General features: G+C 43.1%; 1 protein-coding gene across 1 annotated transcript; it reads left to right on the forward strand.

The window, feature by feature from the left end:
• The first annotated feature begins 407 nt into the window (after positions 1-407).
• Positions 408-5,861, forward strand: LOC143981664 (leukocyte cysteine proteinase inhibitor 1-like). The gene is made up of 3 exons (XM_077479661.1): positions 408-511; positions 4,540-4,641; positions 5,589-5,861. Exons 1-3 carry the CDS (start codon positions 419-421, stop codon positions 5,715-5,717), a joined length of 324 nt encoding a protein of 107 aa, XP_077335787.1. The 5' UTR covers positions 408-418; the 3' UTR covers positions 5,718-5,861.
• The last annotated feature ends 6,318 nt before the right edge of the window (positions 5,862-12,179 follow it).

Raw genomic sequence — 12,179 nt, forward strand, 5'->3', positions numbered from 1 at the left:
TGGATGTGGATTCACCTGAATGGTCGCTAAGTGATAAAATGTGATGGGGGGATTACATTGTTGCTGCATCATGTGTACAGCGTATGGTTTTCTTCAGGTGGGCGGTCGGGGTAAGGGGGTGGTGGGGGGAGGGGGGTGGTAAAACCAGAGACCTGTGTGCCACCCTCAAATTTACCTCCAGGATTCCGCAGGCTGCTTGTACCATTCCACTGATTTAGTGGGGGGTATAAAAAATAATGATCTCAGCACAGACTTTTGTTGCAGCAATCACAGGATTTTTGTGCCGTGTCATGTCCAAAGTCCTGTGTCATTTTTCTTCTGAGAATGTCACACCCCTCCCCTGTGGAATGGTACAGTCCTCAGGTATATAAGTCCAGGTATTGGCTGATCTACTCAGTCTGCTGAGAACTTTGCAAATATGAGTGGCGATGGTAAGAGTGAGGATCTGATATTCGGGGGATGGAGTGAACCCGACTCACCTAGTCTACAAGATCACACTATACTTCACAAGGTAAGTAGTTGGGGGGTCCAATCCTAAGGGCTCATTACCACCAATCAGCTCATTCAGTTGAGTTTTAACAATGAATGTTAGAAGCTGATTGGCTGCCATGCACAACTGCTCCAGTTTTGATAAAATCCCTCTTTATGTATTTTGCACAATGCTTTATTTTGCATGTAACTTCTATACCTTCCTGTGTTTGCTGTTCCATATTCCCGATAATGTATTAAATAAACAAATGTGTAGAGGGACATCTCTATCTATACGGCAATCGCTCTGCATTCCTGATGGTAAAATATCAATTGAAAAGGCCACATTGGGACAGATCCGCACCCTAGAGCTGACCACACAGCTTACAATCTGATTGTATATTCTCCTCTGAGAGTATGAAATGTGAGGTCTCCACTGAACCCCGTCCATTCATATTGTATTCAGTCTGGCTCTACACAATTTTCAATTGGCTAAAAGTACAATCATGTTGTATTATGTGTGTGTGGTCAGATTCAGAGCGGCTCACTGTGAACAATGGGCGGGGGGGTATGTAGCCGACCTGAGCGGCATTGAAGCACAATGGATGTTCCCACGAAGCAGTGATGTGAAAGTGACCCTAAAATGGTATTAAACCAAAAATATGTATTACTGTATATTGCAGCCAATCCTTGGGTATGGTGGCCGCATTCCTTTTTGTTTTTTAGGCTGCTGGCCAATAAGTCTGTTTTCTTTTTTCCTTAACAGACTGAGCTGTTGAGACAAACCAATTGTCACTGACAGGGGTGCTTGCAATGGTCATCTTTTATTCCTTTTTGTGTAAAATCTTTATTTCAAAAGGAAAACGGTTGCTGGAAACTTATCTGGATCTCAGCTTCACTCTGTCAATTCCATCTAAAGCCAGCCATCGATCCTTGGTCAGGTCCCAACTGAACCAGCTAAGATTCGATCCATTTGTGGGCAGGCTGGTTGTACTGAAGATGATCCATCAATTGACTTCATTACAACCAGCCTGTCTGATCCCTTTTTTTTCCCTGTGATCACTGTCGGCAGCTATAGCTGCCGGTAGCGATTGCTGTGTTCTGCCGGTGGGGAAGGTTCTCTGCCGGCAGAACATATTAGCACTGCGGGAGAGATTCCACCATCAACACTGATTGTATTGATGGGAGACATTTGCAATTTTCTTTCCTTCCATCTGTGGTTGCAGGAAAGAAAATCGAATCATCTGTGGCTTGCCTTAGCAGGTCTCTTAGTACCAAAAGAGGCAGGGTGAGACGGAGAAGAAGATGGAGAAGAAGAAAATTGCAAATCTGGAAGCAGGTGCAGATACCTGGATTATCCAGGTAACTGCACCCCCCTCCCCCTGAAAGGTGCCGATTGTGGCACCGGGGGGGGGGGGGGGGGATCAGATGAGCGGAACTTCCACTTTAGGGTGGAGGACCCTCCAGGTAGCCGGGGCTAGCGAAGGAGGTCAATGTCGCTCCCTTCGGCGGCAAGATTGACTGGCCCCGTCACCTGATATGGACTTAAAGGGGAAGCCCTATGCTGGAAAAATGGCTTGGGGGTCCCACCCAGAGTCCATATCAGACCCTTGTCTGAGCACGCAGCCCGGCCGGTCAGGAAAGGGGGTGGAGATGAGCGAGCACCCGTTCTGCAGCCCCCCCACCGCAAAGCACCTTGTCCCCATGTTGATGAGGACAAGGGCCTCTTCCCAGCAACCCTGGCCGTTGGTTGTCGGGGTCTGCAGGCAGGGGGCTTATTGGGATCTGGGAGCCCCCTTTAATAAGGGGACCCCCAGATACCGGCCCCCCACCCTATGTGAATGAGTATGGGGTACAATGTACCCCTACCCATTCACCTAAAAAAAAAAAACCCACCACACAAGGGTTTAAAATAATTTATTGCACAGCTCCGGGGGTCTTCTTCCATCTTGGGCGGTCTTCTCGCCGGACTCCTCCGCTATCTTCTGCTAGCTCTTTTGCTAGCGGAGGAGCCCGGCTTTCTTCTTCATCGCCACCCGGGGGTCTTCTTCCGACTTCGAAGGCAGAGGTGGCGACATTGACCTCCTTCACTAGTCCCGGCTACCTGGAGCCGCGTTCAAAATGAATAAACTTTCCTCCGCGTGTGTGAAAGTCCGTTCATTTCAAAAGTCCGGCGGACTAGCAAACAGAAGGCCGGATTGTCTGCCGGACTCGCAGTCCAGCGGCCAATTTTTGAGTCAAAACTGCTTTCTAAGACCCCCAGACTTTTGAGAAAAAAAGGTCCGCCGGACAATCCGCCCATGTGTGGGCTCCGCTGGACAGTCTGAGGCACCTCTCTTCTCTTTTATACCCAGTTGCGACATGACGCTACTTGTATATCAAGTAAAAAATGTATTAAAAAATTTAGCTAGTCTTGCAAAACGCTCTCAAACCAAGGTTTTACTGTATATGAATTTTGTCACTAGAATTCGTATGATCAATTGATCATATACTGTATGTGTGTATACATTTTCTCACTATAGGATATATTTAGGTAATTTTGTAGTCTGATCTGCACTGCTTTATCAAATTCTTTTTACTCGTTTTTTGGTCCTGCCATTAATTAGAGCAGCTGGGAACCACAGGCCATCAATCATTATAGTTTCCAAATGTAGGTGTCTTTGGAGCTATAGCGCACTCGCTTTTCTTCACTGGATCAGCTTGGGTAAGGCAGTAGACCAGTGGAGGTTCAGGTGTTACTACATTGCCCCTAGTAGCATTAATGTATAGTGGATCATCTGGGTAACACCTAAACCTCCACTGGTCTACAGACTTACCCAAGTTGATCCAGTAACTAGATAGCAATGGTAACATCTGAACCTCCACCGGTCTATTTCTGTCTGCAAAAAGTCTGAGCTTCAAGCACAATGGCTTCACGGGGGGGGACCCCCCTAACATTATGCTGTGCCCCACCATGTGCCCCCCAATTAAAAACACATAACACATGCATAACGTAACACATTAGCATCTTTTTATAAGTGCCGTGGTTTTTCACATCTCCTGACTCCATCGCCTTGGTATAATAACATATTGAGATTCAATTATTTCCACTTTCAAAGGTCAGTGTTGCACCATGCAGAGGGTGCAACACATTGAATTGAACACAATATCCATTTCTATACATTTCTTTAAGGTGATACACCTTGTAAAGGGTGTAAACACTGAATATCAGCATCTCAATCCAGCCAAAGCCCTTTGGTTTTTGATCTTCCTGAGTGGTGCACTCTGCAGGGGGTGCAACACAACACTACCTTATCAGGTTTTAATCTTGAATACCTAAGTAGTTTCCTTTTGGAACAGCGCCACACCTACACCCTCCTTTTTACTTATCTCAGTGTACTTCACCCAGGTGATAGTATATTTGTATGGACAGTAGTAGTTCTTAAGGCCTATCTGCTTGTATGCTTTGTCTTTTGCGTGGATTATACTCCAGTTTTTATTTCTCTTAAGTGTCTCAAGTCTTAAAATCGTATTTGTTAAATCCCCGGTTGCACAGAAATGAAGGCGTACCTGTAGTGATGTTGGAGTCAGCAGAAGGATCCACAGAGCCAGCTAGGGACCAGGAGATCGGACACTCCCAGGAGTAAGCAGAATGTTCTTTCCTCCTGGGGATGGGAGGAGTAGTATGAATGTACTCAGACCCTGCTGTGAGCTGCACTGTGCAGGACCTGCAGTGACTGATCTGATCCTCTGCATCATACCTCCCAACATTTTGACATGGGAATGAGGGACACCTACTAGCAAGTGTATGTAGGCGTAGGATACAACCCCTGCTGTCCCCCCACCTCCCCTTTCCCAAAGGAGAATTAACCAAAGTCTATGGATCAGACCTAAATGAGGGAAAGAGGGACATTGGTCCAAATCGGGGACAGTCCCTCAAAATCAGGGACAGTTGGGAGCTATGCTCTGCAGCAATGACAATCTGTTGATCTGATCCTCTGCAGCAGTGACTATTACAGCTGAATGAATGAATGAATGAATGAAATACTTGTATAGCGCACAATGAGAACTGAATCGCCTCTTTATTTTTAGGTAAAAAAACAATATTTGGAAAAGAGCGGGACAAACCCAGAGCAGTTTCTGGCAGTCCTCGTCCGTACTCAGGTTGTTGCTGGTACAAATTACCTCTTCAAGGTAAGGCTTTGGGTTTTGAGCAAGATTGTCAGCTTGGCAGAGGCGTAACTAGATCCTTCAGAACCCCGGTGCAAGAAACCATGAAGGGACCCCCTGACTCTTGCAGGGGCCCCTTTCTCAGAGTCCGGGGCCCTCAATCTCCATCTCGGCAGGCCCAGTTGCACAAAATTATTAGAGATGAATATCTCTGGACAGAGCTTCCCATTCATTCATATACTGAAGCATTGTAAACACAATTACTATGCTTTAGTTATGAATGAACACAGTGCAGTAACAATCATTCACTGTGCCCATTCAGAAAAGGAAGGAGCTAGAGAGGGGCATTGTGAAAGAAGGGGGGAAGTGTAACAAGAAGGGCATAGTATGATGGAGGAGCAGTGTGACAGGATGGGGGCAGTATGACAGGGAAGCAGTATGATGGGGGGGTATTGTGACAGGAGGCGGGCAATGTGACATGGGACAGTATGACAGGAAAAGGGTATCTGGGAAGTGTGAAAGGAGTTGGACACTAAGAAGGGGCAGTATGATGTGGGGGCAGGGTGACAGGAGGGGGCAGTATGATGAGGGGGCAGGGTGACAGGAGGGGGCAGTATGATGAGGGGGCAGTGTGACAGGAGGTGGCAGTATGATGAGGGGGCAGGGTGACAGGAGGGGGCAGTATGATGAGGGGGCAGTGTGACAGGAGAAGGATTCGACAAACGAACATCTGATGTTTCGAGTCCACTTCGTCTCGAACATCGGGCCCATCCCTACGCACCAGACAAGCTTGTGTTCTAATGTCTTTGGGTCAATCCTTGCTCCTCAGGAGCTTGTAATCTAAAGTGGCCCTCAGAGTATCTCAGAGATGTTATTCCTGATAGAAGACCTAACAATATGATCACTAGAATATCAGTAAAAATATACGATTAAAGGTGGAATTGTTTTCTGAACTTTCTTGATCTTTTCAGGTTGACGTTGGAGGTGACATTTATAGCCACCTGAGAGTCTTTAACCCTCTGCCTTGTAGACATAAGGAACCAGATTTGGAGTGTTTCCAACTGAATAAGACAAAGGATGATGAGCTGGAGATTTTCTAAGATGGAGATGAGAATGATAACCGAGAATGAAGATGAAGAATCCTCATAGGACAAATATTCCCCAATTTACTTTTTGTCACAAAATTCCTAATTATATCTTTTTTATGTAATGGAGAATAAAGTATACATCACATCTTTACAATACATGTATTCCATATGTTTATCTCTATGACCTCTTCCCTCTGGTATAATGCACATATGAACCACAGGGGAGACGGGTCCTAACGCTGGTTGTATAAATGTATCTGTGGGCTTCAGAGTTCTTTTTTTTTATTTTTAAATACGTTATTTCTCTGCAGGAATACATGACAAAGATCACTAAAAATAATTACATAGAACAACTTATCAAATCAATTTTCAAAACAAAAACGTATTATTTTAACCAATGATACACAGTGCATTCCTGCCAAATTATTATTTTTTCTTTATAAGCAACTAACAATATTACAATAACAATTCCCCTCAACAACCCTCGGCTCCAAGGCCCTAGATCCCGTGAGGGACTTATAGAGCCGAGGAGAGAAAGAGAGAGAGAGAGAGAGAGAGAGAGAGAGGAAAAAAAAAAAAAGGAGAAACCCCCCCCCCCCCCCCCCAGGGAATCCCAAATCAAATAAATAGATATAAATATGTTGCCCCTGCCGACAGAGGGACCAGTGCCACATCACTTACTAGCTATTCCTCTAGTTCCTCTCCAATCAGCCCTTTCCCTTCCTCTGATTGTAAAAATGACTCCCATGGAGCCCAGACTTGCAGTAGACATTCCCTTTCCTCCAAAGACATAGGGATCAATTTTTCCATGATCCCAATTCTTCTTACTTTATTTAACCAATTAGAGATTCGAGGTGTCCCTGGCTCTTTCCAACATATGGTGATGCAGCTTGTGGCTGCATTCACCAAATGGCATAGCATTGAGTTCTTATATCTCTCTAAAGGAATTTGTGAACATTGTACTAAGAAAAAAGCTGGGTCTTCCGGGATCTGGTAATCAGTAAATAATTGAGAGATTCTCTGAACTTCTTGCCAAAACTGTCTAATTACTGGACAAAACCAGAAAATATGGGCTATGGTGACTTTCTCCTTACACTCCCTCCAACACCTATCCGACATTTCTGAAGAGAATTTATTCATTCGAGACGGGGTGTAATACCAACGCATTAGTACTTTGTAATTGAATTCCTGTATCTTAGTACATCTAGATGATTTAAAAGTTAAATGTATTATTTTCTGCCGTTGGGATGGTGTAAAAGTTTGTTCAAGGTCCCTTTCCCACTTATCTAAATTCGCTATACCTCAGGAGGTGCTGTTAGTAACGCATATATCTTAGAGATAATATGGGAGAGAGGTTCACTCTCCCCACAGTACTTCTCAAACTTAGTGAGTGGTCGACCATACCCTTCGGTGGGTCCCAATGTTTCAAGAAAGTGCTTAACTTGTAACGCCTGCCAGAAGGGTATTTCGTATTGTCCTCCTAGTCGCGTTAACATTTCTATTGATGGCCACTTACCAAACCTCAGAAAGTGTGAGGCCTGGAAACATCCTTTCTTTTTTAATTTCCCAAATATTCCTGATTCCAAACCGGGAGGGAAATTTGGATTCCCCAGAATAGGAAACAGGGGGGATTCTGGTGATGAAAATTTGGGGATCCGAGTAAATTTAGCACCCATACGAAGGGTCGGTCCTATTAAAGGATGTCATTTTAATATAGAAGGTAGCGCTGCGTGGCACCATATAGCTCTATCTAAGGGGATAGGGCTGATATGTTGTTCCAAGGCAATCCATCTTTTACTATCTCTATGGCGGCACCAGTCAATAATTCTACCTAACTGGGTAGCTTAATAATATTTACTGTATATAGATCAGGAGCCGCTATACCACCCACCTCTTTAGATAGCGTTAACAAATTCCTATTAATCCTTGGCCGTTTACTTGCCCATATAAATTTTGTAAACGCTATTCGAGTTTTACTAAAGAAGGCGGGTGGAATTGAGATAGGTAACGCCTGGAACAGATAGAGAAATTTTGGCACTATATTCATTTTTAAAATATTACATCTCCCGAACCAGGAATGTGAGGCTTTACTCCATTCATCTAACAATATACTAACTTCCCTTAGTAAAGGTGGAAAATTTAGAGCATATACATCTATTAAATTGAGTGGAATCTGTAACCCTAAATAGTTCAAAGCCGTCGTTGTCCATTTAAATTTAAAATTATTCTCCAAGTTTCTTTGGGTGGAACGCTCCAGGGATACCCCCATTGCCTCATACTTGCTATAGTTTATTTTAAAATTCGACAGAGCACCATAACACTCCACCTCCCTTAAGTTAGGGAGCGATATTTGTGGACTAGAAAGTGAAAACAAAAGATCATCAGCGTAGGCTGAAAGTTTATATTCCTGATCCCCCAAGGGGATACCTTTAATATCTGGGTTCTGTCGAATTCTATTTAATAAAGGCTCCAATGTCAGCACAAAGAGAATAGGAGACAAAGGGCAGCCCTGGCGCGTCCCATTGGATATTGAAAAATGTTCTGAATTTATTCCATTAGCCTTCACCAAGGCTTGTGGCGTTGAATATATTCCTGCTATCCAATCCAGCATTCGATACCCCAGGCCGATCTGTTTTAGTACTCCTAGCATAAAGGGCCAGCTAACCCTATCAAAGGCCTTCTCTGCATCTGTATTCACAAAGATACGCGGCAACTTCCTCTGATTTACATATTGAACTAAGTTCAAAACTTTAATAGTGCTATCTCTAGCTTCCCGTGTGGGAACAAATCCCACTTGGTCCCAATGAACCAGCTGCGTCATAAATGGTTCTAGCCAAGCCGCGAGTATCTTTGTGAATATTTTGTAATCCGTGTTCAATAATGATATTGGACGGTAACTACTACAAACTGATGGATCTTTTCCTTCCTTTGGGATCAGTACAATATGTGCTCTCAATGCTTCTGCGGGGGGTAAAGCAACTTGTCCTAATGCATTAAATGTCTTGACCATATATGGAGCTAGTAATGGGAAAAAACTTTTAAAGTATTGCAGAGAGAATCCATCTGGGCCAGGTGCCTTCCCATGCCTCATCATCTTCATTGCTGTAGATACCTCCTCTATTGTTATTGGTAACTCAAGTTTTCTTCCCATCGGAGACGGCAGTCTCGTTAAATGTGAGGATTCAAGATATTCTTCTAGTGATGAAGAAGACTGGGAAGGCACCGGGAGATTATATAACGAAGTATAATATTTTCTAAATTCCTCTACGATATCCTTCGGTATTGAGGATTTTAGACCTCCTTTTTTTTTAATATAAGGTATATATGAACGAAGTTGTTGTTTTTTTAGTTTTCTGGCCAACAGCCTGCCACATTTATCTCCCGATTCATATATTAACCTCTTCCCTTGCTGTAGTGCCGCCATTGCCTTATACCGCAAGAGATCAGAGAGTTGTCTTCTTAAGCCTCATACACACGATCAGACTTTGTACAAACTTTCCTGTGGATTTTTGTACAAAGGGCGTCGGCCGAGAACTTGTATTGCATACACAAGGCAGGACTTTTTCAGCCAACTTTCACCAAATCATGTGGTTTTTCTGCTCTTTACCGCCACCTTTGGTCAACTTCTGTATTGCCGTCTGATCTTTTTGCATTGGTTCTGAGCATGCCTGTTTGTACTTTGTACAAAAGTTCTATGGTTTTCTGTACACACGATCAGACTTTGCTCCATCGGACTTTTGTTGCCAGAAAGTTTGTCCGTTTGCACAGCCAACAAAAGTCAGATGAAAACCGAAAAAGTTTGTCTGATGGAGCGTACACACGGCCGAATGTTGCTCCAAAACAGCTAATTTGCATGTTTGTTGTCAAAAAGTCTGATTGTGTGTATGGGCCTTTAGATGTGCTAATTCTATTCCCATTTCCTTCCCCGTTGTCATCTTATGTTGTATCTCTATTTCCCTTATCCTTTCCAATAAGTGACCCATCTGTTCTTCTCTGACTCTATTCGGGATCCATGTTTTATTAGAATTCCTCTAATTACCGCCTTATGGGCTTCCCAGACTATCCCTACATCAATCTCTCCGTTGTCATTAATTTGGAAATATGAGTCGATTTCTTTAACCACATCTTCTCGTATTTCGGGGTACTGCAGCAGGCTTTCATTTAACCGCCAGTTCCAATGTATCTTATGGGTAGCGCCCTTCAAAAAGATCTTAATTATAACTGGTGCGTGATCGGACCAGGTTATATTACCTATCTGAGTGTGCTGTACTAACGAGAGAATTTGTTGTGGCGATAAAAAGAAATCGATTCGTGAATATCGTTGATGGGGATTCGAGAAATATGTAAAATCCCTCTCTTCTGCATGAAAGGCCCTCCAGGCGTCAACCAATTGAGATTCATCTAATTTCCGAAGGATATTTTTCCTGATTCTCCTAGAAACAGAGGATGTCCCATTAGAGGTGTCTAGCTTAGGATCTAGTGGGACATTAAAGTCCCCCCCCCTATGATCAATATTCCCTCCCTAAATACCATTAATTTGGATAGAACTTTGTTCAAAAAACTATCTTGATGTATATTTGGGAGATAAACTGTTGCTAAAGTCACCTTAACATTTCCTATAGACCCTTTAAGGAATAAATATCTTCCCCCTGGGTCTTGCCATCTATCCAGCAGAGACCACATGATACGGTTAGAAATTAAAATAGCAACTCCCTTGGTTTTAGCCTGTTGATTAAAAGCATGATATACGTTTGGAAAATGTCTACTTTGGAGATAGGGAAGTTTTCCTTCCTTCAAATGTGTTTCTTGCACCATGCCAATATCAGTTTTAAGATGTTTTAAATCATTTAATAGCATTTTACGTTTTTCGGGAATATTAAGTCCTCTAGCGTTCAGTGATGTGACACATAATCCCTCCATCTCCAAGATGGGGGCCGTACTAAGGGGAGAGAAAAAAAAAAGGGAAAACAAAACAACACCTACCTAGGGGTACACAATTACCCGTAGGCGTTGGATATGGGGGCAGTGGCTAGCAAGTGCAGGGTAGGTGGAGCACTACTTCCCCTCTAGAGAATCTCTTTATATTAACATCCATGAAGACCGCAACTATAATTTTTTTTCAATTAATCCCACATTCCTTCCCCACCCATTTAATAACACGTATCACATAATAACCTGATCTCCCGCATCCCCACCCTACGTCTCCCTTTCAAGTCAACCTATAATGTCCCAACCAAAACCAATAACCATATCATACCTTGGGGAAAAAAACAAAAAAACACCCCTCCCCTCCCCATTGCCATCTCATATATAAACTATAACCAAAACAACACACCTATATTCCTTGTAACATACATATTACTCATTGCAGACCCCCCCCCCCCCCCTTCTGTGGGGACAGAACAGAAAAAAATAAATAAATAAATAAATAAAGAGGGGGAAATGGGGAAGTCCCCCATTTCCCTAAGCGTCCTAACCATACACCAAAAGTGACCATAAATGTGAGATATAACACCTTACTTCTAACATCTTAGAATCTCGTAGATTTATTACAACCTCTTAACTTAGAACCTGACCCTTCACCCCTAAGTGTGTGTGTGTGTGTTGCAATATATTTCTGGCCTATGCCGTATTGCCCCACCCCAACGCTCTACTACTCTCCCTTACCCTTTATCCCCCTACCCACTAACTACTTATCCCCAAGACCAACCCACATGGTCTACTCTCTAAGTGTATAATCTGTCCACCTCCAAGTGAGAACAGTGCACCTATTTATAATGCTTGTGGACCTCAATTTGTTCCTTCATATTACCCCCTCCCAATTGATTTACATTTAACCCTTAAGATAATCTGGTATACTTTTAAATCTATGTGTATGTGTATTTATATATTTAAATCTATTCCATTACTCCCCAAAAAAAAAAAACCCCACATAGGGAGGAAAACTAAGTAGAGAAAGAAAAAGGAGAGAATATTTAAATAATGGCTATTCAAATAATCCCTCATTATATTACCTACAAGGACCTAACATCTCAAATAATACGCTTTTTAGTTAATCTTCTCCTATAGTGGGCGCAATTGCGCCCTTCTCTGTAGGGTGGCACGTGATAAGTCCGGTAAAATACTGGTCTTAGCTCCTTCATATAGTAACGGGCCTATTTCCCATGCTTTCCGACTAATCATCTCCTTATGTGCATATCTGTGTAGGTGTCCAATTACATCTCTAGGTCTGGACGGGTCTATCGAACGTGGGCCTGGGGCTCTATGGAGCCTGTCAAATTCAATTTCTTTTGGAGCAGTGCTAATCCCTAATTTTTGACATATATTAACCACAGTTCTATATATACTAAAAAGTGCGTGACCTGTTTGGACCCCAATGCAACATAAGCATGCCTCCATCCCTATATTGATAAAAGAAAAATGAAAGTGGATTGTGGGACTTTAAATGAGGCATGGATATGTATTTGAAATGGT

Source organism: Lithobates pipiens, unplaced genomic scaffold, assembly GCF_037356315.1.
Source record: "Lithobates pipiens isolate NorthernLeopardFrog02 unplaced genomic scaffold, aLitPip1_a1.2 Scaffold_16, whole genome shotgun sequence".
Taxonomy (NCBI): Eukaryota; Metazoa; Chordata; class Amphibia; order Anura; family Ranidae; genus Lithobates; species Lithobates pipiens.

Bases quoted from the DNA above. Each gene is read 5' to 3' on its own strand.
- LOC143981664 (XM_077479661.1), top strand. From the start codon at position 419: ATGAGTGGCGATGGTAAGAGTGAGGATCTGATATTCGGGGGATGGAGT. The intron at 512-4,539 runs GTAAGTAGTTGG...CTTTATTTTTAG, and splicing joins ATCACACTATACTTCACAAG to GTAAAAAAACAATATTTGGA. The intron at 4,642-5,588 runs GTAAGGCTTTGG...TGATCTTTTCAG, and splicing joins GTACAAATTACCTCTTCAAG to GTTGACGTTGGAGGTGACAT.